The sequence below is a fragment of the Chiloscyllium punctatum genome, chromosome 14, assembly GCF_047496795.1.
Source record: "Chiloscyllium punctatum isolate Juve2018m chromosome 14, sChiPun1.3, whole genome shotgun sequence".
NCBI lineage: Eukaryota > Metazoa > Chordata > Chondrichthyes > Orectolobiformes > Hemiscylliidae > Chiloscyllium > Chiloscyllium punctatum.
This window is the reverse complement of record NC_092752.1, coordinates 45,508,443-45,534,918: the sequence shown is the minus strand read 5'-3', so window position 1 is coordinate 45,534,918 and position 26,476 is coordinate 45,508,443. Positions and strand designations below refer to the sequence as shown.

General features: G+C 42.5%; 1 protein-coding gene across 6 annotated transcripts in view; it reads right to left on the bottom strand.

The window, feature by feature from the left end:
- The window catches only part of LOC140485769 (uncharacterized), a 179,239-nt gene that overhangs the window by 83,380 nt on the left and 69,383 nt on the right, over positions 1-26,476 (bottom strand). For 5 of the 6 annotated variants that reach the window (XR_011962430.1, XR_011962431.1, XM_072584291.1 and 2 more), the window contains exon 4: positions 17,147-17,236. The exons of the other annotated variant lie outside the window; for it this stretch is intronic. Coding sequence is in view for 3 of the 5 variants with exons in the window: in XM_072584291.1 (XP_072440392.1) it covers positions 17,147-17,236 (90 nt within the window). In the remaining 2 variants the exon portion in view is untranslated. The remainder of the gene's footprint in view (positions 1-17,146; positions 17,237-26,476) is intronic. 6 annotated transcript variants of the gene reach the window in all.

Genomic DNA, 26,476 nt, shown 5'->3' with positions numbered 1-26,476 from the left:
CAACGCACCTCAGCATCAGAGAACTGTTATGAAAACATTAAACATATTGAGTATTGGGCATTTTTAAACCATTAAGTCAAGTACGTTTAAGCATATCAAGAAATTATAGTGATATAACCTGGCATCCTAAAACAGTCAAAGGCATTAATATTAAATGCATGCACTCTGTCCAAGTGATTTTAATGTGTGGAAAGAAAATTGTTCGTGTCTTTGAAGGAGTAAAATATTAAATTTTAGACAACTTTACAGCTAGATATATCAAAGGTCAAGTAACATTTTTAAAAGTCCATATAAACTACATCAACATCCATTCACTCATCAATTATCTTTGCCACCTTTTCAAAATATTCAGTGAGGTTGGTGAGACATGACCTTCCCAAAACAAAACCATGCTGCCTGTCACTAACAAGACCATTTTCTTCCAAATGTGCAATAATGTTGTCCCTCAGTCTCCAAGAGGTTACCCACAATTGACATCAGGTTCGCCAGTCAAGAATTTCCTGGATTATCTCTGCTTCATTTCTTAAATGAGGAAACAATATTGGCTAATATCCAGTCCTCCAGAACCTTGCCTATGGTCAAAAAGGATGTGAAGATATCTGCTAATGGTGGTGATGGGAGATTTTAATTTTCCCAACATTGACTGGGATACACTTACTGTCAGAGGTCTGGCTGGGGCAGAATTTGTAAGGAGCATCCAAGAAAGGTTTCTAGAGCAGTATGTCAATAGGCCAACAAGGTAAGGGGCCATATTGGACCTGGTGTTGGGGAATGGGCCAGGCCAGGTGATAGAAGTTGCAGTGGGGAATTTCTTTGGGAATAGTGACCACAGTTCTGTAAGTTTTAGAATACTCATCGACAAAGATGAGAGTGGTCCTAAGGGACAAGTACTAAACTGGGCCAAGGCCAATTATATCAAAATTAGGCAGGAGCTGGGAAATGTGGATTGGGGGCAGCTAGTTGAAGGAAAGTTCACATTTGATATGTGGGAGGCTTTCAAAGATAGGTTGAAGGTAGTGCAGGATAGGCATGTCCCTTTGAAAACAAGGGATAGGAAAGGCTAGATTCTGTGAACTGTGGATGACAGGAGAAATCATGCGACTAAGGGAAGAGGTGTTGGAAATTAGGGAAGAGGTGTTGGAAATTCTGGAAAGGGTGAAAATAGATAAGTCCCCTGGGCCTGATGGCATTTATCCTAGGATTCTCTGGGAAGCAAGGGAGGAGACTGCAGAGCCATTGGCCTTGATTTTTATGTCCTCGTTGTCTACAGGAATAGTGCCAGAAGACTGGAATACAGCAAATGTGGTTCCCTTGTTCAAGAAGGGGAGTAGGGATAACCCTAGTAACTATAGGCCGGTGAGTCTCACTTCTGTTGTGGGCAAAGTCTTAGAGAGAATTGTAAGGGATAGGATTTATGAACATCTGGATAGGAATAATGTGATCAAGGATAGTCAGCATGGTTTTGTGAAGGGCAGGTCGTGCCTCACAAACCTTATTGAATTCTTTGAGAAGGTGACTAAGGAGGTGGACGAGGGTAAAGCGGTAGATGTGGTGGTTATGGATTTTAGTAAGGCGTTTGATAAGGTTCCCCATGGTAGGCTACTGCAAAAAATACGGAGGTATGGCATTGAGGGTGAGTTGGAGGTTTGGATTAGGAATTGGCTGGCTTGAAGAAGACAGAGGATAGTAGTTGATGGTAAAGGTTCATCTTGGAGTGCAGTTACTAGCGGTGTTCCGCAAGGATCTGTTTTGGGACCATTGCTGTTTGTCATTTTTATAAATGACCTGGAGGAGGGGCTAGAAGGTTGGGTGAGCAAGTTTGCAGATGATACGAAAGTCGGTGGAGTTGTTGACAGTGAGGAAGGATGTGTCAGGTTACAGCGGGATATAGATAAGCTGCAGAGCTGGGCAGAAAGGTGGCAAATGGAGTTTAATGTGGGTAAGTATGAGGTGGTTCACTTTGGTATGAGTAACAAAAAGATGGGGTACTGGGCTAATGGTCGGATACTTGGTAGTGTGGATGAGCAGAGGGATCTTGGTGTCCATGTACACAGATCTCTGAAGTTGCCACCCAGGTAAATAGTGCTGTGAAGAAGGCATATGGTGTACTGGCTTTTATTGGTAGAGGAACTGAGTTCCGGAGTCCTGAGGTCATGTTGAAGTTGTATAAGACTCTGGTGCGGCCGCAGTTTTGTGCGCAGTTTTGGTCGCCATACTATAGGAAGGCTGTGGAGGCACTGGAACGGGTGCAGAGGAGGTTTACCAGGATGTTGCCTGGTATGGTAGGAAGATCGTAAGAGGAAAGGCTGAGGCACTTGGGGCTGTTTTCATTGGAGAAAAGAAGGTTTAGGGGTGACTTGATAGAGGTGTACAAGATGATTAGGGGTTTAGATAGGGTTGACCATGAGAACCTTTTTCCACGTATGGAGTCAGCTATTACGTGGGGGCATAGCTTTAAATTAAAGGGGGGGTAGGTATAGGACTGATGTTAGGGGTAGGTTCTTCACTCAGCGAGTCGTAAGTTCATGGAATGCCCTGCCAGTATTAGTGGTGGACTCTCCCTCTTTATGGGCATTTAAACGGGCATTGGATAGGCATAGGGAGGATAGTGGGCTAGTGTAGGTTAGGTGGGCTTGGATTGGCACAACATCAAGGGCCAAAGGGCCTCTACTACAATGTATTGTTCTATGTAGCCAAGCGGAAAAGGGGAGCATACATTTGGTCCAGGCAGCTAAAAACAGTACGGGCGTTGGAGGAATATAGGGAGAGTAGGACCAATCTTAAATGAGGAATCAAATGGGCTAAAAGGAGTCATGAAATAAATTTAGTGAGCAGAATTAAGGAGAATCCCAAGGCCTTTTATTCTTATATAAGAAGCAAGAAGATAACCAGAGAAAGGATTGGTCCACTAAAGGATAAGGAAGGAAGGTTGTGTGTTGAACCTGAGAGAATGGATGAGATTCTGAATGATTACTTTGCATCAGTGTTCATTGATGAATGTTGAGATTAGAGATAGAAGTTTTTTTTTACTCTGGATCACATTGACATAAGGAGGGAAGATGTGTTGGGTAGGCTAAAGGATATTAAAATGGACAAGTCCCCAGGACCAGATGGGATCTATCCCAGGTTGCTGAGGGAGGCGAGAGAGGAAATAGCTGGGGCCCTGACATATATCTTTGCAGCATCCTTAAATACAGGTGAGGTGCCGGAGGACTGGAGGATTGCTCATGTTGTCCCTCTGTACAGAAAGGTAGTAGGGATATTCCAGGTAACTACAGACCAGTGAGCCTGATGTCTGTGGTGGGAAAGTTGCTGGAGAAGGTACTGAGGGATAAAATCTATATATTTGGAAAAGAATGGGCTTATCAGTGATAGGCAACGTGGTTTTGTGCAGGATAGATCATACCTTACCAACTTAATAGAGTTCTTTGAGGAAGTGACCAATTTGAGAGATGAAGGAAGGCCTGTAGATGTCATATACATGGACCTTACTAAGGCATTTGGTAAGGTTCCCCATTGTAGACTAATGGAGAAAGTGAATTCACATGGTGTGCAGGGTGTTCCAGCTAGGTGGATAAAGAACTGGTTGAGCAACAGGAGACAGAGTAGAATGTTGAAGGGAGTTTCTCAAAATGGAGAAAGGTGACCAGTGGTGTTCCACGGGGGTCAGTGCTAGGACCACTGTTGTTTGTAATATACATAAATGATCTGGAGGAGGGGATTGTTGGTCTAATCAGCAAGTTTGCAGATGACACGAAGATTGGTAGAGTAGCAGAAAGCATAGGGGACAGTCAAAGAATACAGGAGAATATAGATAGACTGGAGAGTTGGGTGGAGAAGTGGCAAATGGACTTCCATCTAGGCAAATGTGAGGTGATGCATTTTGGGAAGTCTAATTCGAGAGCAAACTATACTGTAAACGGAAGAGCCTTGGGAAACATTGATGAGCAGAGAGATCTGGGAGTTCAGGTCCATTGTACCCTCAAGGTGACTGCATAGGTGGATAGAGTGGTCAAGAAAGCATACAGTATGCTTGCCTTCATCAGATGGGGTTTTGAGTATAAGAGCTGGCAGGGCATGCTAAGCACAGAACAGGCCCTTCGGCCATCAATGTTGCGCTGACTTGTGATGTATTCTAAGTTCATCCCCCTACACTATCCCATCATCATCCATGTGCTTATCCAAGGATTGTTTAAATCTCCCTACATTTGCAGGTAGGGTATTCCACGCCCTTACCACTCTCTGAGTTAAAAACCTGCCTCTGACATTTGCCTTGAATCTATCACCCCTCAATTTGTAGTTATGCCCCCTTGCACAAGCTGACATCATCATCCTAGGAAAAAGACTTTCACTGTCTACCCTACCTAATCCTCTGATCATCTTGTATGTCTCTATCAAATTCCCCTCTTAGCCTTCTTCTTTCCAATGAAACTCAATGAGGTTTGTGAGACACGAACTGCCCTTAACAAGTCTCTCAGCCTTTCCTCATAAGACCTTCCCTCCAGACCAGGCAACATCCTGGTAAATTTCCTCTGCACCTTTTCCAATGCTTCCATATCCTTGCCGAAATATGGCGACTAGGACCGTACACAATATTCCAAGTGCGGCCGCACTAGCATTTTGTATAATTGTAGCATGATATTGCGGCTCCAGAACTCAATCCCTCTACCAATGAAACCTAACACACCATATGCTTTCTTAACAGCACTATCAACCTGGGTGGCAACTTTCAGGGATCGATGCATATGGACTCCAAGATCCTTCTGCACATCCACAATACCAAGAATCTTTCCATTGACCCAGTACTCTGCCTTCCTGTTATTCTTGCCAAAGTGCATTACCTCACATTTAGCTGCATTGAACTCCATTTGCCAACTCTCAGCCCAATTCTGCAGTTTATCCAAGTCCCCCTGCAACCTGTAACATTCTTCCAAACTATCCACTACTCCACCGACTTTAGTGTCGTCTGCAAATTTACTAATCCATCCACCTATGCCTGCATCTAAGTCATTTATAAAAATAACAAACAGCAGTGGTCCCAAAACAGATCCTTGTGTCACACCACGAGTAACCAGACTCCAGGCTGAATATTTTTGGTCAACCACCACTCGCTGCCTTCTTTCAGAAAGCCAGTTTCTAATCCAAACTGCTAAATCTCCCTCAATCCCATGCCTCTGCATTTTCTCCATCAGCCTACCATTTGGAACCTTATCAAAGGCTTTACTGAAGTCCATGTACACCACGTCAACTGCCCTACCCTCATCTACATGCTTGATCACCTTCTCAATAAACTCAATGAGGTTTGTGAGACACGACCTGTCCTTGACAAAACCATGTTGACTCTCTGAAATCAAATTGTTGCTTGCTAGATGATTATAAATCCTATCTCTTATAATCCTTTCCAAAACCTTTCCTACAACAGAAGTAAGGCTCACTGGTCTATAATTCCCTGGGTCTTCTCTACTGCCCTTCTTGAACAAGGGCACACCATTTGCAATCCTCCAGTCCTTTGGTACTAAACCTGTAGACAATGACGACTCAAATATCAAAGCCAAAGGCTCTGCTATCTTCTCCCTCGCTTCCCAGAGAATCCTTGGATAAATCCCATCCGGCCCAGGGGACTTGTCTACTTTCACTCCTTCTAGAATTGATAACACCTGTGCATAACTAACCTCGATCCTTTCTAGTCTAATATCTCGTATCTCATTCTTCTCCTCTAAAATACTCTCCTTTTCCTGAGTGAAAACCAATAAGAAATGTTCATTTAGCACCTCTCTGCTCTCCACAGTGTCCACACTCAACTTCCCACTTGTCTTTGACTGGCCCTATTCCTACCCTAGTCTTCCTTTTATTTCTCACATAACTATAGAAAGCTTTCGGGTTCTCCTTTATTCTATTTGCTAAAGACTGCTTGTGTCCTCTCTTTGCTCTTCTTAACTCTCTCTTTAAATTCTTCCTAGCTAATCTGTAACTCTCCATCGCCTCATCTGAACCATCTTGCCACGTCAACACATACGCCTCCTTCTTCTGCTTAAAAAGAGATGCAATTTCTGGAGTGAACCACGGTTCCCTTACCTTATCACTTCCTCCCTGCCTGACAGGGACATATCTATCAAGGGCAAGGAGAAGGAAATGGCTGATGCTGATGTCAGTGATGATTGTATGAATAGACAATGTTAATATATTGAAGGAAGAGGTTTTGGGTATCCTAAATGCATAAAAAAACAAAGAAAATTTACAGCCCAGGAACACGCCCTCCAAGCCTGAGCTGATCCAAATCCACTGTCTAAACCTATCACCAATTTCTAAGCATCACTCTGCTCCCCACCTCCTCATGCAACTGTCCAGACACACGTTAAATGAATCTACCATGCCTGCCTCTACTACCTTTGCTGGCAGGAGGAACATTGCTCTCCCTGGACTGCCATCCCTGAGAGTCCACTTATCACAAAGTAAAAAAGAAGAGACACTTACCTGATGTGTCCCTGGTTTTTAAGGTTAGAGGAGGTGGTTGTCTGGGAGGCCCTACAAAGGTAGGGTCTCAGGTTTATTGGGCCTCCCACCCATTCACATCCTCTAACCTTTAAGGGGGATATATGCAGCAAGTACTTTACAAAGAGGGTGGTACGTGCCCAGAACGCGTTGCCAGCAAAGGTAGTAGAGGCAGGCATGGTAGATTCATTTAAGGTGTGTCTGGACAGTTGCATGAGGAGGTGGGGAGCAGAGTGATGCTTAGAAATTGGTGATAGGTTTAGACAGTGGATTTGGATCAGCTCAGGCTTGGAGGGCGTGTTCCTGGGCTGTAAATTTTCTTTGTTTTTTTTATGCATTTAGGATACCCAAAACCTCCTCCTTCAATATATTAACATTGTCTATTCATACAATCATCACTGACCTCAGCATCAGCCATTTCCTTCTCCTTGGTGAATACCGATACAAAGTACTCATTAAGGATCTCTCCCACATCCTGTGGCTCCTGTGTTCCCTCCTTTATCTTTGAGTGGGCCTACTCTTTCCTTGCTACCCTCTTTCTTCTAATATATGTATAAATTACAGATCCCTGTAATGTACTCAGCTTAGGTAGCTAAATTAAAAGCCCTGATGGAAGCACTCAAATTAGCCGGGGTGAGAAAGTATAGCTTACCCTGTGCTAAGCCAGGGTATATCATCTTGTCTGGGGGCCAATACAACATGAAGAGCTGGCTAAATATTTAATCAAAGCAGCAAAATTGCCTAAGGTGCAGCAATTCAAATTCAGGCCCATAGAAAAACTCAAAGCAATGATTATGCAAATAAGGCAGCCAAGCCCTTACAGAGGAACAGATTATGATTGACGAAGTGCCTGTAGCAGCAATGGATGAAGTTAAGAAGGACATCACCTTAAGCAAGATGGTGTACCCCCAAAGGAAAGTAAATAAGTGGGAAAAAGGAACGGCAATAAAGGGGCAAGATGAAATATGGAAAATGCATTACAGGATAGTAACCACACATTGCATAAGGCAGACATTGGGACTTATCAAGGTTTAGCACACATCGGGAGACACAAAGTGCAATATTAAATGATCTTGTGCTGGTGATGCCCAGGAAGATGGACGGATATTGTGCCAAGATTTAAGGTATGTACACAACGTAAAAATGATTACCAGCAGGAAAGCACTGTATCCATTATCAGGAAAAGCCTGCAAGTAGATCCAATATTGCAACTAGAAAAATTGGTAATTGATGCTCTTAAAAATCACACAACACCAGGTTCTAATCCAACAGGTTTATTTGGAACCGCTAGCTTTTGGAGTGCTGCTCCTTCATCAGGTAGTTAATGAAACACCTGATGAAGGAGCAGTGCTCTGAAAGCTAGTGCTTCCAAATAAACCTGTTGGACTATAACCTGGTGTTGTGCGATTTTTAACTTTGATCACCCCAGTCCAACACTGGCATCTCAAAATTGTAATTGATATCGACACTGAACCTTTGCTCTGGTTTAGAAAAGAAATAAATTATGCCTGACAGAAACCTGTGAACAGATATAAACAGGGATGGTTATCTTGCAAGACCTTGATAAGAGTTTTTATCAGCATTTCAGCACTACAAAGAGGAAACAGAGGCTGTTTCCTCTTTGTAGTGAGACAAACCTGGTGTGTAATGTCACCTATGAGCCAGAGGAGTGGGCAAAGGAATCAGACACTTAAGCACAGTTAGAGAAGAGATCATCCCTTTCCCCAGTGAAATTCAAGACGCAGTCTGTGAAAATTGGATTGTAGTCTCAGAGAGTTACAATGACCAGTATTAAAAAAAGATGTGGTCTGAAAGCATCACACATTCAAGACTTTCAAATCTTACTTCATTGAAAAGTAAGAGTTGAGTTTTTAAAGCTGCTGTAGAAAAGATGTTGTGGAAAAATGGTTTAGTTTCTTCTCAAAACATAGATAAAGCTTTTTGGAAGACATTCAATTTGAATGCTCAATTTAGAAAAAGAAATGCTTGTCTATATATCTTCTTAGAAAATGTTTTATTTTGGACAATAAACATTTAAAATGCCACTTTGAGATTATAAAAGTTTTTCTGACAGTCATTTTTAAACTGAATATGTAGAAATAGGACATTATGTCACCTGGTGACTTTGGCTCTGCTCCTTCTGAGGCTAGCAGAGTTAATTTTCTGTTGGCAGCTTTGAATTTTGTCACACATCTTTGTGTGGTGAGATGTGTCTGTGGATATTATTAACTCACTGGGCTTCTTCCAGTGCCAGAGAATTTTGTTTTTGAATGGGTTTCAAGAACAGAGCAGGGAGCTGCAAGTCACACAAGAACAAAGTCTTTGCTGAAATTAGGATTGATAAAATTACTTAATTAGCTAGTTCAAATATGCAATGAGAAATTCAACTGACTGTTAAAGGTTGAATAAATTTAAATTTTTAAAGAAGGCAAGTATAATCTTGCGAGTTACATTTGAGAAAATTGTATGTACCTTTTGTAAGAAAGACCAAATCAGCGAAATTTGGTAATGTATGAAACTAAGCAGTAATAATGTTTGTTTGTCTCTTTTAAAACTATTGCAGAAACAGGTTTTTTGCATAATACTCTGGGCAGTAAAGTTTTGTTTCAGACTTCGGGACAGGCAGCAGAGAAAGGTGGCCGAGCAGAGGCTGATAGCTAAGTTCGGTACCATTAGGGAGGGCCTCAACCGGGATCTTGGGTTCATGTCACATTACAGGTGACCACCATTGCACTGTACATACACAGACACTCCTACACAAACACACAGGCACTCCTATACACACAGACACACATATACACAGATGTGCACACAGACACCCATGCACACCCTTACAGGCACACATACTCCCACACTCACACATGCATCCCCTCACAGACTTAAGACACTCTGCACTCACTACACACACACACATATACTTTCTCACACTCACAACCCCCAACCCAAGCAGACAAACACACAGAGACAGACAAAGACCCACATGCACACATATTTTGTGGGGTGAATTTGTACTTGCAGGGTTACATCGTACTTTGCTCAAAAACTGTATGAATTCATGTAGAACTCCGTTATCTCACTTTTTAGATTAGAATCAATATCAACATCATGGCATAGACAGAGAATACAGGGGGCCAACACTTCAACATATTGTCTAGCTATCACCGTTGTTAACAGCTAACCCGAGAATGCAACTTTTTAAAAAAAAAAGGTTTTGTGATTTACACATGAAAGAAGTGAAACTATCATGGTATTCTAACGGATGAAAGGCTTAACAGACAATCGATTTTTCAATATATAATTTCCAGTTACATCACACTGTAAATTGTTGCTATAAATTCTGTGTTAGGATTGAGCCCTCCACTACCACCTGATGAAGGAGCGACACTCCAAAAGCAAGTGTGCTTCTGATTAAACTTGTTGGACTATAACCTGGTGTTGTGTGATTTTTAACTTTGTACACCCCAGTCCAACACTGGCACCTCCGAATCGTCACCAGGATGTTGCCTGGGATGGAGAAATTGAGCGTTAAGGAGAGACTAGATAGGCTTAGATTGCTTTTTTTAGAGCAGAGAAGACTGAGGTGCATAAGATGATGAGGGGGATGGACAGAGTGAACAGAGAGCAGCTGTTCCCTTTGATTGTGGGGTGAATCATGAGAGGACATACTTTTACGGTAAGAGATAGAGATTCAGAGGGAATTTGGAGAAAAATGTTTTCCATCAGTGGGTGGTAGGAATCTGGAATGTACTGTCTGGAAAGATAGTGGAAGCCGGAAACCTTAATATTTGAAACATACATGAATGAGCACTTGAAATATCATAATATTCGAGGAAATGTGACAAGTGCAGGAAATTAACGCATTTTTGGTGGTAGTTATGTCGGTGAAGCCTTGATGGGCTTAAGAGCCTTTTCTGCACCGTATCAATTTATGAATCTATATGCGAGCCCACTTGTGAAATCTTTTCAAGGGAGCTGATTTGGCCACTTACATGAATGTTTGGACCAGGTGACGAAGATACACAGGCACCCTTCAAAAAGATCACCAGAAAGTCAAGAGTGTGTGGCATGAACTTGGGAAACTGATGTGTAAGTGCAGTGGTAGTTTGTTACATCTTAAGTAACTAACAAGCAGGAATGTATGCGAAAATGCACTCAAGAACTGGCCTCACACACGTATACCTATGTGACAAAATGATTAATGTGGCCTGGAAGAGCCCAAAAATATTGTTTAACAGATAAGGAATTGACAAATAATAAATAGAGAAACTGACTTTTGGTTTTGGTGAGAAGGAGGTTAAACTTGCACTTCGAGACATAGAGGGAAAAATACAGAAGAAATATCAACAAGGTGGATAAAATTGAAGGAAGAGGTGGAGAATATTTTAGGTCCATGCATAACAGCCTGAGCTAATGTATAATGGGGACAAAGAAATATGTATAATAGGGCTGGGCAACTGAATACATACTTCAGTTCTGTCCTCAAAGAAGAGGAAACAAATCAGATTCTAGAAATATTGAAGAATGCAAGATTTTGCGTCAGGGAAGAACTAAGGGAGATCAATATTAGTCGAGGAATGGTGCTGGGAAAATTGAAGGCAGATAATTTTCCATGGCTTGATAATCTACAGCACAGAGCACTTAAGGAAGTGATTCCAGAAATAATGGATGCCTTGGTAGTCATGTTCCGGGAGTCTATAGACACTGGTACAGTCACTGACACTAATTATTGAGACGAGTTACAGGGAGGTAGATACTCCACAGCCATGTGAAGAAGTAGGTGGGTTACCGTTAGGGGTAGGAAATGGAATGAGCAGGCACTGCAGGGATCTCCTGTGGTGGTTCCCCTCTACAATAAGTATACCGTTTTGGATACTGTAGGGGGGACAGTTTACCAGGGGTAAGCAATGGGGCAGAGTCTGTCTCTGTTGCTCAGAGAGGAAGAGGGAAGAGGAGTAGAGCTTTAGTCACTGGGGCTCCATAGTTAGGGAGACAGATAATGCTGCACAGGGATGGGAACCTGAATTGTAGTTCCAGTGTACAGGAGGTTGAGGGTAGTGAGGTCAGGGATGGGTTTACAAGGTCTCGAGAGGTCACCAGCAATCAGGATGTTGGTTTGCAATGTGTGTACTTCACTGCCAGGAACATCCGGATTAAGGTGGGTGAACTTGCAGCATGGGTTGGTACCTGGGATTTCGATGTTGTGGCCATTTCAGAGACATGGCTGGAGGAGGAACAGGAATGGTTGTTGCAGATTCTGGGATTTAACCATTTCAGTAAGAACAGAGAAAATGGTAAAAGAGTGGTGGAGGGGAGTGCTATTGCTAATCAAGGGTAGTATTGCAGCAGCTGAGATAACAGTTGAGGACTCAGCCACTGAGGTAGTTTGGGCTAAGGTTAGAAACAGGAAAGGGGAGATCATCCTGTGGAGAGTTTTCTATTGGCCCCTGAATTGTTCCAGGGATGTAGAGGAAAGGATTGCAAAGATGATTCTTGGTTGGAGTGAGAGTAACAGGGCAGTTGTTCCGGGGGACTTTAACTTCCCCAATATTAACTAGGAATACTATAATTCAAGTCATTTAAATGGGTCAGTTTTTGTTCATTGTGCAGGAGGATTTTCTGACACAGTATGTAAACAGACCAACAAGGGGCGATACCATATTGTATTTGGTACTGGGGAATGAATCTGGCCAAATGTTAGATTTGGAGGTAGGTGAACACTTTGGTGATAGTGACCATAATTTGGTTATGTTTACAATAGCAATGGGCAGGGATAGGTATATACCACAGGGAAGGGGGTATAACTTGGGAAAGGCAATTATGATGCGATTAGGCAAGATTTAGGATGCATAGGATGGGGAAGGAAACTGCAGGGGATGGACACACTTGAAATGTGGAGCTTATTCAAGGAACAGCTACTGTGGGTCCTTGATAAGTATATACCTATCAGGCAGGGAGGTAGTTGTCAAGAGAGGGAGCCGTAGTTGACTAAAGAAGTCGAAGCTCTTATCAAGAGGTAGAAGAAGGCTTATGTGAGGATGAGGCTCAGTTAGAGGTATTGAGAGTTATAACTTAGCCAGAAAAGATCTAAAGAGAGGGCTAAGAAGAGCCAGGAGAGGATATGAGAAATTGTTGGTAGATAGGAGCAAGGAAAACCCTAAGGCCTTCTACAGGTATATCAGGAATAAAAGAATGACCAAAGTAAGATTAGGGCCAATCAAGGATAGTAGTGGGAAGTTGTGTGTAGAATCTAAGGACATTGGGGAAGTGCTTAATGAATCCTTTTCGTCAGTATTCACATTGGAAAAGGGCAATGTTAGTGAGAATACGGAGATACAGGCTACTCGATTAGATGGGATTGAGATTGAAGAAGAGGAGGTTTTAGCAATTTTGGAAGATAAGCAAATAGATAAGACCCTTGGGCCGAATGAAACTTATCCTCAGATTCTCTGAGAAGCCAGGGAGGAGACTGCAGAGGCTTTGGCTTCGATCTTTACGTCATCACTGTCAACAGGAATAGTGCCAGAAGACTGGCGGATAGCAAAAGGGGAGTCAGGACAACCCTGGTAAATATAGACCAGTGAGCCTTACTTCGGTTGTGGGTAGGATGTTGGAAAAGGTTGTAAGAGATAGGATTGATAATCATCTGGAAAGAATAATTTGATTAGGGATAGTCAACGCGGTTTTGTGAAGGGTAGGTTGTGCCTCACTAACCATATTGAGTTCTTCGAGCAGGTGACAAAACAGGTGGTTGAAGGTAAAGCGGTTGATGTGGTGTATACGGACTTCAGTAAGGCACTCGGTAAGGTTCCCCACGGTAGGGTACTGCATAAAATACGGCCTTTCGGGATTGAAGATGATTTAGTGGTTTGGATCAGAAATTGACTAGCTGGAAATAGATAGAGGGTGGTCGTTGATGGAAAATGTTCATCCTGGAGTTCAGTTACCAGCCACTGCAGTTTGTCATTTTTATAAATGATCTGGAGGTGGGCGTAGAAGGATGGGCTAATAAATTTGCAGATGACACTAAGGCAGAGTTGTGGATAGTGCCGAAGGATGTTGTAGGTTACAGAGGGACATAGATAAGATGCAGAGCTGGGCTAAGAAGTGACAAATGGAGTTTAATGCGAAAAAGTGTGAGGTAGTTCACTTCAGAAGATATAACAGGAATGCAGAGTACTGGGCTAATGGTAAAATTTTTGGAAGTGTAGATGAACAGAAAGATCACAGTGTCCAGGTGCATAAATCCCTGAAACCTGTTACCTAGGTTGACTGGGTTGTTAAGAAGACATATGGTATGTTGGGGTTTATTGGTAGGGGGATTGGGTTTCGGAGCCACAAGGTCATGCTTAAGCTGTACAAGGCACTGGTCAGGCCACACCTGGAGTATTGCGTTCAGTTCTGGTCACTGCATTGTCGGAAGGATGTGGAAGCTTTGGAAAGGGTTCAGAGGAGATTTACTAGGGTGTTGCATGGTAAGGAAGGGAGGTCTTACAAGGAAAGGCTGAGGGAACTGAGGCTGTTTTCGTTGAAGAGAAGAAGGTTGAGAGGTGGCTTAATCGAGACGTATATGATAATCAGAGCGTTAGATAGGGTGGACAGTGAGAGCCTTATTCCTCAGATGGTGAAGGCTAATTGAGGGGAGATAGTTTTAACTTAAAAAGGTGATATAGATTTAGGGCAGATATTAGGGGTAGTTTCTTTACTCAGAGTAGGATGGGTGTGGAATGGCCTGTCTGCAACAGTAGTAGACTTCCCATTGTTAAGGCCATTTAAATGGGCTTTGGACATACATATGGATAATAATGGAACGGTGGAGGTTAGATGGGCATCAGATCAATTTCACAGGTCGGCGCAACATTGAGGGCTGAAGGGCCTGTATTGCATTGTAACATTCTATGTTCTATCAAAAAGCGAGGTCGAGCGAAACCAGGGAATTACAGACCAGTAAGCCTGACAGTCATGGGGAGAGTTCTCAAATCCATTGTCAAGAACTTTCTCACGGAGCATTTAGAGATCAGTGGCAGGATCAGACAGAGGCAGCATGGATTTATGAAGGAGAAATCATGCTTGACGAACTTGTTGGAATATTATGAAGATGTAACTAGTAGAATAGACAAGGGCGAGTCAGTTGATGTGGTAAATTTGGACTTTCAGAAAATGTTTAAAAAGGTCCTGCATAAAAAATTGTGTAAGATTAAAGAGTGTGGGATTGGGGTAAGTGTACTGATATGGACACACTGGTTGGCAGAGAGGAAACTAAGAGTCGAAATTCATGGGTCCTTTTCAAATTGGCAGGCAATAACTCGTGGGGTGCCACAGGGAACAGTGCTGGAAACCCAGTTATTCATGATATGTATTAACGATTTGGATAAATATAATATCTCAAAGTTTGCCGATGATAATAAGTTGGATGGGTGGGTGAATTGTGATGAGGATGCAGAGATCCTTCAGCATGATCAGGACAGGTTGCGTGAGTGGGCAAACCAATGGAAGGTGCAGTATGATATCAATAAATGTGAGGTTATTCACTTTGGAAGCAAAAATAAGGCGGCAGGTTACTACCTGAATGGCTGTGAACTGTGAGAGGGGAGTGTGCAGTGGGAGCTGGGTGTTCTTGTGCACCAGTCGCATGCAAATGCAGCAGGCAGTAAAGATCAAAGAAAATTATGGCACAGGCCTTCATTGTGTTGGCCTTCATTGCGAGAGGTTTCGTGTACAGGAGCAGGAATATGTTATTGCAGTTATACAGGGCCCTGGTAAGGCCACAACAAGAATACTGCATGCAGTTTTGGTCTCTTTTTCTGAGGAAGGACTTGAGGGAGTGCAGTAAAGGTTTACCAGGCTGATTCCAGGGATGGCAGGACTGACTAACAGGAGCAATGGCAAAAATGTTCAATTCCTTTTTGGTCACAGGACAGTGTCAGAGGATTGGAGGACAGCCAATGAGTTGCTGTTATTCCAGAAGATAGCAAAGGACAAACCAGGAAACTACAGGTCATGTGTCTAACATCAGTGATGGGGAAACTATTGGAAGCAATTATGAGGGACAGAATTCTTCTGAAGAGTCAGAGATTAATCAAGAACAACCAGCATGGTTCTGATAATAAGGAGGTCATTTCTCACCAACTTGATTGAAGTTTTCAAAGAGGTAACAGGTGTGTATTTGAGGACAATGCAGTCGATGTGATCTACTTGGACTTAAGATGTTAAATATTAGTCTCTCGCATTGATAGCAAAGTTAATAGCCCATGTGATCCAAGGAAATTTGGCTAATTCCATTCAGAAGCGGTTGAGTGCCAGAAAGCGGAGGGTGATGGTCATTAGGTGGTTTTTGTAACTGTAAGCCTGTGGATTTCCATAGGATTGTTGCCTTTGTTTTTTGGAGTACATGTAATTTTTTTCCACTTTAGTTTAGGAGGGTTGATCAATAAGTTTGCAGATGATCAAAAAATCAGTGGTTAGTAAATAGTGAGGAGGATAAAGATGGACTGGACAAATAGGCTGACCAGTAGCAAAAGGAATTCAATCTGGATAAGGTGAGCAGGACAAACAAAGCAAGGGAATACATGATCAATAGTAAGACCCTGGGAAGCATCGAGGATCAGAGGGACTTTAATGTGCATGTCCACTGGTTCCTTAGGATAGACTGACAGTTAATAAGGTAGTTAAGAAGCATATGGAATACTTCCTTTTATTAGCCACGGCAACAAATACAAAAATGAGAATAGAGCTGTCTAAGACACTTGGCCACAGCGAGAGACCTTTCTGCAGTTCTGGTTGCCACAGTGCAGGAAAAATGTGATTGCACTAAAGTGGGTGTCGATAAAGAGTCAGAACTCAAAACTTTAACTATGTTTTATCTTCAAAGACACTGTCAGACCTGCTATGTTTCTCCAGCACATTTTGTTTTTCTTTCAGATTTCCTGCGTCCACAATTCTTTGTGGTTGTTATACTTGATTCATTAGAATGTTGCCTGGTTTGGAGCATTTTGGTTATCAAGAAGATTAGATCAACTAGAGTTGTTTTGCTCAGAGCATAGAAGGCTGAGGGGAGACCTGACTGGAGTGTACAAAGTTATAAGCAGCATAGGTAGACAGAAAGAAATCTTTACTTTTAGTAGAAAAGTTAATAATCAGGAATAATTGATTTAAAATCAAGTACATGCAGCATGGAAACAGATCAGGTTTCCTAAACTGAATGAGTTTCATTTTGTCTGTATTTGGCCCATATCCCTCTAAACCTTTCCTATCCATATACCTGTAAAGAGCAGGAGGTTTAGAAAGGATTTAAAGAATATTCTATTCGCCCAGAGGGAGGGGTATCTGAATCTCACTGCTTGAAAGGGTGATAGAGGGAGAAACCATCACAACATTTATGAAGTATGTAAATTATTTGTAGTGCCAAAGCATAAAAGGCTACAGGTCACATGCTGGAACTGGGACTCAAGTGGGTAGATTCTTAATGACACAATGCACCAAAAGGGCTCTTTCCATGCGGTAAAATTCTATGAATCTATTTGAGAATTTTTGCAGATATGATAACATATACTTGTAACATTGTAGTAAACTATTTTTAAGATTCTCAAAAATTAACAATTAAAAGTTATGAAAATAACATATTTGAGATTAGAAGATTAAAGACAAATAAGATAACCTGCTCTCTCCTCTCAGTTTCCTGCTGTTCTTTCAGCTTTTGTTTTTTCTGCTGTTCATGAACAACTTGTTTTTTCTTTTCTAGCCATACCTACAAAACATGAATAGACACACATTATTGTTGGTAAGTAGTCACTTGTTCAACTTTCCTATGAATTCATGCTTCCTATGTAAAGATCCCGTCTTTATGTATTTCTTATTCCTAATAAAGGAATACTAAGAAGAATGAAAGGATGAATAAGAAAGAGGACTTTTCATTAAAGGCATCTCATTTGCTTAGTCATAGTGATTGAACAGAAAGCTAATTTGGGGAATAAATGAGACAATGACAGAGAGGCCACTCTGGTTAATTATAAACATGCATAGAGTCATAGAGATGTACAGCATGGAAACAGATCCTTCGGTCCAACCTGTCCATGCCGACCAGATATCCCAACCCAAACTAGTCCGACCTGCCAGCACCCGGCCTATATCCCTCCAAACCCTTCCTATTCATATACCCATCCAAATGCCTCTTAAATGTTGCAATTGTACCAGCTTCCACCACTTCCTCTGACAGCTCATTCAATACACGTACCACCCTCTGTGTGAAAACATTGCCCGTTACGTCTCTTTGATATCTTTCCCCTCTCACCCTAAACCTATGCCCTCTAGTTCTGGACTCCCCCACCCCAGGGAAAAGACTTTGTTCATTTACCCTATCCATGCCCCTCATAATTTTGTAAACCTCTATAAGATCACCCCTCCAGGGAAAACAGCCCCAGCCTGTTCAGCCTCTCCCTGTCGCTCAGATCCTCCAACCCTGGCAACATCCTTGTAAATCTTTTCTGAACCCTTTCAAGTTTCACAACATCTTTCTGATAGGAAGGAGACCAGAATTGCACGCAATATTCCAACAGTGGCCTAACCAACATCCTGTACAGCCGCAACATGACCTCCCAGCTCCTGTACTCAATACTCTGACCAATAAAGGAAAGCATACCAAACGCCTTCTTCACTAACCTATCTACCTGCGACTCCACTTTGAAGGAGCTATGAACCTGCACTCCAAGGTCTCTTTGTTCAGCAACACTCCCTAGGACCTTACCATTAAGTGTATAAGTCCTGCTAAGATTTGCTTTCCCAAAATGCAGTACCTCGCATTTATCTGAATTAAACTCCATTTGCCACTTCTTAGCCCATTGGCCCATCTGGTCCAGATCCTGCTGTCCACTACACCTCCAATTTTGGGGTCATCTGGAAACTTACTAACTGTACCTATTTTATGCTCGCATCCAAATCATTTATGTAAATGACAAAAAGTAGAGGGCCCAGCACCGATCCTTGTGGCACTCCACTGGTCACAGGCCTCCAGTCTGAAAAACAACCTTCCACCACCATCCTCTGTCTTCTACCTTTGAGCCAGTTCTGTATTCAAATGGCTAATTCTCCCTGTATTCCGTGAGATCTAACCTTGCTAATCAGTCTCCCATGGGGAACCTTGTCGAACGCCTTACTGAAGTCCATATAGATCACATCTACTGCTCTGCTCTCTTCAATCTTCTTTGTTACTTCTTCAAAAAACTTAATCAAGTTTGTGAGACATGACTTCCCACACACAAAGCCATGTTGACTATCCTGAATCAGGGAGAGTGTGTTTGCGGAAAGGGGTGGGGAGGGAAATATATCCTTGGTAGTGGGGTCTGTTTGGAGGTGGCGGAAATGTCGGCGGATGATTTGGTTTATGCGAAGGTTGGTAGGGTGGAAGGTTTTTGCGGAAAGGGGTGGGGAGGGAAATATTTTGCGGAAAGGGCCTTTCCAAATACATGTACATCCTGTCCCTCAGGATTCCCTCCAACAACCTTCCCACCACCGAGGTCAGGCTCACCGGTCTATAGTTCCCTGGCTTGTCTTTACCGCCCTTCTTAAACAGTGGCACCATGTTTGCCAACTTCTAGTCTTCCGGCACCTCACTTGTGACTATCGATGATACAAATATCTCAGCAATCACTTCTCTAGCTTCCCACAAAGTTCTCGGGTACACCTGATCAGGTCCTGGGGATTTATCCATTTTTAACCGTTTCAAGACATCCAGCACTTCCTCCTCTGTAATCTGGACATGTTGCAAGATGTCACCATCTATTTCCCTACAATCTATATCTTCCATATCCTTTACCACAGTAAATACTGATGCAAAATATTCATTTAGTATCTCCCCCATTTTCTGTGGCTCCACAGAAAGGCCATCTTGCTGATCTTTGAAGGGCCCTATTCTCTCACGAGTTACCCTTTTGTCCTTAATATATTTGTAAAAACGCTTTGGATTCTCCTTAATTCTGTTTGCCAAAGCTATCTCATCTCCCCGTTTTACCCTCCTGATTTCCCTCTTAAGTATACTCCTACTTTTTTTATACTCTAAGGATTCACTCGATCTAACCTGTCTATACCTGACATATGCTTCCTTCTTTTTCTTAATGAAACCCTCAATTTCTTTAGTCGTCCAGCATTCCCTATACCTACCAGCTTTCCCTTTCACCCTGACAGGAATATACTTTCTCTGGATTCTTATTATCTCATTTCTGAAGGCTTCCCATTTTCCAGCCGTCCCTTTACCTGCGAACATCTGCCTCCAATCAGCTTTTGAAAGTTCTTGCTGAATACTGTCAAAATTGGCCTTTCTCCAGTTTAGAACTTCACCTTTTAGATCTGGTCTATCTTTTTCCATCACTATTTTAAAATGAATAGAATTATGGTCACTGGCCATAAGTGCTCCCCCACTGATGCCTCAGTCACCTGCCCTACCTTATTTCCCAAGAGTAGGTCAAGTTTTGCACCCTCTCTAGTAGGTACATCCACATACTGAATCAGAAAATTGTCTTGTACACACTTAACAAATTCCTCTCCATCTAAACCTTCAACACAATGGCAGTCCCAGTCGATGTTTGGAAAATTAAAATCCCCTACCATAACTACCCTATTATTCTTGCAGAGAGCTGAGATCTCCTTACAAGTTTGTTTCTCAATTTTCCTCTGACTATTGGGGGGTCTATAATACAATCCCAATAAGGTGATCGTTCCTTTCTTATTTCTCAGTTCCACCCAAATAACTTCCCTGGATGTATTTCCAGGAATATCCTCCCTCAGCACAGCTGTAATGCTATATCCCTTATCAAAAATGCCACTCCCCGTCCTCTCTTGCCTCCCTTTCTATCCTTCCTGTAGCATTTGTATCCTGGAACAAATCCTGCCCATCCTGCCCATCCTGCCCAATCCTGCCCATCCCTGAGCCATGTACCTGTAATTGCTATGATATCCCAGTCCCATGTTCCTACCCATGCCCTGAGTTCATCTGCCTTACCTGCTAAGCCCCTTGCATTGAAATAAATACATTTTAATTTATTAGTCCTACCTTGTCCCTGCCTGCCCTGACTGTTTGACTCACTTCTGTTCTCAGCTGTACCTATCTCAGATCGATCTCTTTCCTCACTATCTCCCCCCCCCCCCCACCTTACTAGTTGAAATCCTCCCAAGTAGTTCTAGCAAATTTCCCTGCCAGTATATTAGTCCCCTTCCAATTTAGGTGCAATCCGTCCTTCTTGTACAGGTCACTTCTACCCCAAAAGAGATTCCAATGATCCAAAAATGTGAATCCTTCTCCCATACACCAGCTCCTCAGCTATGCATTCATCTGCTCTATCCTCCTATTCCTGCCCTCACTAGCTCGTAGCACTGGGAGTAATCCAGATATTACTACTCTTGAGGACCTCTTTTAAATTTCTGCCTAACTCTCTGTAATCTCCCCTCCAATGTCGTTGGTTCCAATGTGAACAATGACCTCCTGCTGGACCCTCTTCCCTGTGAGAACATTCTGCACCCTCTTTGAGACATCCTTGATCCTGGCACCAGGGAAACAACACACCATTCTGCTTTTTCTCTGCTGGCCACAGAAATGTCTGTCTGTACCTCTGACTACAGAATCCCCTAACACAATTGATCTCTTGAAAGCCTACATACCCCGCGTTGCATTAGAGCCTGTCTCAATACCACAAACTTGGCTGTTCATGCTATGTTCCCCTGTGAATCCATCACCCCCTACATTTTCCAAAACAGCGTACCTGTTTGAAATGGGTATATCCACAAAGACTCCTGCACTAGCTGCCTACCTCTCTTATCTTTTCCTGGAGTTAACCCATCTATGTGACTGTATCTGAGACTTTACCCCCTTCCTATAACTGCCATCCATCACATACTGTTGCTGTTGCAAATTCCTCATCGCTTCTGTCTCTCCAACCGATCCACTCGATCTGATAAGATTTGCATCCGACAGCATTTATGGCAGATATAATCCGCCATAACCCTTAAACTCTGGTTAGCACTGCTGCCTCGCAGCGCCGGAGACCCGGGTTCAATTCCCGCCTCAGGCGACTGACTGTGTGGAGTTTGTACGTTCTCCCCGTGTCTGCGTGGGTTTCCTCCGGGTGCTCCGGTTTTCTCCCACAGTCCAAAGATGTGCAGGTCAGGTGAATTGGCCTGGCTAAATTGCCCGTAGTGTTAGGTAAGGGGTAGATGTAGGGGTATGGGTGGGTTACGCTTCGGCGGGGCGGTGTGGACTTGTTAGGCCGAAGGGCCTGTTTCCACACTGTAAGTAATCTAATCTAATCTAATCTCTCTTTAAACACCCACATCTGACAAGAAATACATATCACTGCAAAGGCCATTTTTGCTCCTTCACAATCTACAGACCCAGAAAACAACACCGTCTTATTCCTCTACAAACACTGCCCCAGGTTAAATTAATAGCTATGGCTTATATTTTAAGTTTAATCAAAAGACTTATCTCCAAAAACATATAATCAAGAAAGAATCCACCATACTCACTACTGCAGCCTTTCTCTTGGACAGACTTAAAACAACAATTAACTTATCTGATTCTGTGCTGTGAACTTCGCCCAACAGTTCCTCCAGAATTAGTTGTGAATTTCACTGTTCGTTAATTTTCCCAGATGCACTCCGATGTCCAGTTTTTTAAACAGCAAAGGCAGTAACTATGCAGGTTCTCTCTCTCTCTCTCTCTCCCCTGCACTGTCCTCACCATGTGCTTCGTTTGTCTGCTCTTCTCCCTTTTAAAACTGCTGTTGTTTTGACTTTTTTTTTCCAAAGTTCCAAAACAATGCAACAGCATATAAAACAGTAATCGCTGCTCCTGGAATTCGAGGAAATCACCTCCAACACCTAAAATACCTCAAAAAAAGGAGCAGCCCGTACAGCCAGAAATTTTTCCAGTCCTCCTTCTTGGATTACCCAGAATGCATCGTTGCAAGCACATAGATGTCAAACTATAATTTTAATACTCCTTTAAAACAGCTTTGTCATCACATCTAACAGATGCCTTGGAACAACTTCACTGTGATAGCAACAGAAAGAAGCAAAAGCACAGTCGTAATGAAGCAATGCAGACACATGAGAATTTAGTGCAAGAGCAACAGAGAGTGAGAACACAGAAGGGCTTCAAGTAGTGCAGGAACTTGAGACTTTACTGCAAGACTAGCAGGCAAGAGTGAGAACAGTGATGCATCAAGCAATACAAGAAACACGGGTGGTTCAAAATGACAGCGACAGTGGCAGGGATGAGTAAAAGGTGGGCATGAAGCAGCACAACAGAAAGCGAGAGTTCACTATGAAAACAGTAGGTAGGAATGAGAACACAGTGGAGAATTTAAAAAATGTCCACAAAGCAGATATTAAAGTAGATCAGAAAGCAGCACGATTGACATAAATAGTTCACTGTAAGTGGCGGCAGGAAGTATCTACTTGCATTTGGAAAGGCAAAGATAGATTAGGGATAGTCAACATTGCTTTGTGTGTGGAAATCAAAGAAGAACAAAGAACAAAGTAAGTTTACTGCCCAGGAACAGGCCCTTTGGCCCTTCAAGCCTGAGCCGATCTAAATGTACTGTCGCCTGTCGCCCAATTCCTTAGCATCTGTATCCCTCTGCTCCCCAGCTACTCATGCATCTGTCCAGATGCATCTTAAATGAATCGATCATGCCTGCCTCTACCACCTCTGCTAGCAATGCATTCCAGATGCCCACCACCCTATTTGTGAAGTACTTGCCACGTGTATCCTCCTTAAACCTTTCACCTCCCACCTTGAAAGCGTGACCTCTCGTTATTGAATCCTTCACCCTGGGAAAAAGCTTGTCTCTATCCACCCTGTCTATACCCTTTATGATTTTGTAAACCTCAATCAGGTCCCCCCTCAATCTCCTTTTTACTAATGAAAACAAATCTAACCTACTCAACCTCTCTTCATAGCTAGTACCTTTCATACCAGGCAACATCCTCATAAACCTTCTCTGCACCCTCTCCATTTTGATAATGTAGCGCCCAGAACTGTACACAGTATTCTAAATGCAGCTGAACCAATGTCTTGTACAATTTTAACAAAGCATGTTTCACAAACTGATTGAGGTTTTTGAAGAAGTGATGAAGAAAATAGATAAAGGAAGAGCAGTAGATGTTGTTTAGAGCAAGACTTTTGACATGGTTTTGCACAGTAGACTGGTTACTAAGGTTAGATCTCTTGAGATCCAGGAAGAGCTGTCGACTGGATATAAAATTGACTTGATGATAGGAGACAAATTGTGATGGTAGAGGGTTGTTATTTAGACTAGATACCGGTGACCAGCGTGTGCCACAAGGATCACTGCTGTGTCATTGTTGTTTGTCAATAATCTAAACAATTTGGTTGAAAATATCACTTTAATCAAATCTGCTTGCCTCAATGCAAAACCTTTTTTTTAAATACAGGTAATCTTCTTCAGTTTCTACAACAACTTAAATTTTTTTTGTGTTGTGATCACTATCACTAAAATGTTGTCCCACTGTCATCTCCAATATCTATCCGACAGAATTAGTTTCAGCATTGCACCATCCCTCATCAGATTACCGACATAAAAGCTCTGAGTACATTTTTAAAAAATCAGTCCTCTCTGAACTCTTTATGCTATGCTTATTCTAATTAATGTTGGGGAAATTGAAATCCCTGAAATATAATTTCCCATTTTTGTTTTTACACACCTCAGTGAATTGTCTACATATCTACTTTTCAAATACCCACTAAATGTTCAGGCAATAATACAATCCTATCACTGAGACTGTCCACTTTTTATTCTTAAACTCTACCACAAAGCATCATTTGACATCCTTTCCAAAATATTGAACCTCCTTACTGCAGCAATTGATTCTTAACACAATGGCAACTGAAACAGAATCACTGGAAAAACGCGGCATCAGGCAGCATCTATGAAGAGAAAGCAGAGTTAACATTACAGATTCAGTAACTCTTTGAACTGAAGAAAGGTCACTAGGTCTGAAATGTTAATTCTGCTTTCTCTTCACAAGCGCTGAATTTTCCCAGCAATTTCTGTTTTTGTTTCTGATTTTCAACATCTGCAGTTCTTTGGGTTTCTTTCTGTTTAGTCCTTAACATGGCAGGACTGGCTGTCTGAAGTGTATTTATTTTAATGGGCAGTATAACAAGTATGGCAGATGAGCCTGGATTAGTTCAAAGAACTATGAAGTTGTAGCTATTACAAAATTGCTTCAGAAAAAGGCAAGACTGACAGCTTAACATTCCAGGTTTTAGATGTTTCAGGCATGATAGAGAGGATTGTAAAAAGGGTGGGGGAGTTGTGTTACTGATTAAAGAGATTTTCATAGTTTCCCTAGCACATCTTGGAGGGCTCATCCAGCAAGGTCAGATGGGTAAAACTCAGATACAGGGGTCATAATTTAAGGTTAAGGGGCAAACCTTTTTGGACTGAGATGATGGTACATTTTTTCATCCAGAGAGTGGTGAGAATGTGGAATTTACTTCACAGAAAGTGATTGAACTCAAAACATTTTGTGTTCTCAAGGTGGTAGATACACTTTTTGTAGTTAAAGGGATCAAGGGATATGGAGCAAGGGTGGGATTAGGACATTGAGTTTAATGTTCGTATTGAATGATGGAACAGGCCTGAGGGGTCAAATGGCCTACTCCTAGAAAAATAGACAGATAGTACAGGAGTCCCCCTGGTATCCTACTCAAAACTCAGTTTTCCATTTTAGAAACTGATGAGGGCACTGGTTCTTTCATCGCGTGAAGCCAAAGCCATGCTTGTGGTGCCGCAAGTGGCTCAGTTTGGGCAGAGTTCAATGCAAACAAGCATGAGATAATCTGTTTTGGAACGAGAAAGAAGAAATCAGGGACCTTTCGAGGTGGCATGATGTTAAATGCAGCGAATATCCAAAGAGACATGGGGGTTCACGTGCACAGATGTTTAAAATGTCATAAGCAGGTGCAGAAAATAATCACGAAAGCTAATGGAATATCTCGAGGCCTTTATATCTAGAGGACTGAAGTACAAGGGTTAGATCCCACTTGAAGTACTATGAGTACTGTTTGTAATTTTTATTAATGACTTAGAGGAGGGAGTCGAAGGGTGGGTCAGTAAATTTGCAGATGATACAAAGATAGGTGGAGTTGTGGACAGCGAGGAGGGCTGTTGTCGGCTGCAGAGGGACTTAGATATGATGCAGAGCTGGGCTGAGGAGTGGCAGATGGAGTTCAACCCTGCCAAGTGTGAGGTTGTCCATTTTGGAAGAACAAATAAGAATGCGGAATACAGGGTTAATGGTAGGGTTCTTGGTCAGGTGGAGGAACAGAGGGATCTTGGGGTCTATGTACATAGATCTTTGAAGGTTGCCACTCAGGTGGATAGAGTTTGTAAGAAGGCCTATGGAGTATTATCGTTCATTAGCAGAGGGATTGAATTCAAGAGTCGTGAGGTGATGTTGCAGCTGTACAGGACTTTGGTTAGGCCATAGTTGGAGTACTGTGTGCAGTTCTGGTCGCCTCACTTTAGGAAAGATGTGGAAGCTTTGGAGAGGGTGCAGAGAAGATTTACCAGGATGTTGCCTGGAATGGAGAGTAGGTCGTACGAGGATAGGTTGAGAGTTCTCGGCCTTTTCTCGTTGGAACGGCGAAGGATGAGGGGTGACTTGATAGAGGTTTATAAGATGATCAGAGGAATAGATAGAGTAGACAGTCAGAAACCTTTTCCCCGGGTACAACAGAGTGTTACAAGGGGACATAAATTTAAGGTGAAGGGTGGAAGGTATAGGGGAGATGTCAGGGGTGGGTTCTTTACCCAGAGAGTGGTGGGGGCATGGAATGCGCTGCCCGAGGGAGTGGTAGAGTCAGATTCATTGGCGACCTTTAAGTGGCATTTGGATAGGTACATGGATGGGTGCTTAATCTAGGATAGAAGTTCGGCACAACATCGTGGGCCGAAGGGCCTGTTCTGTG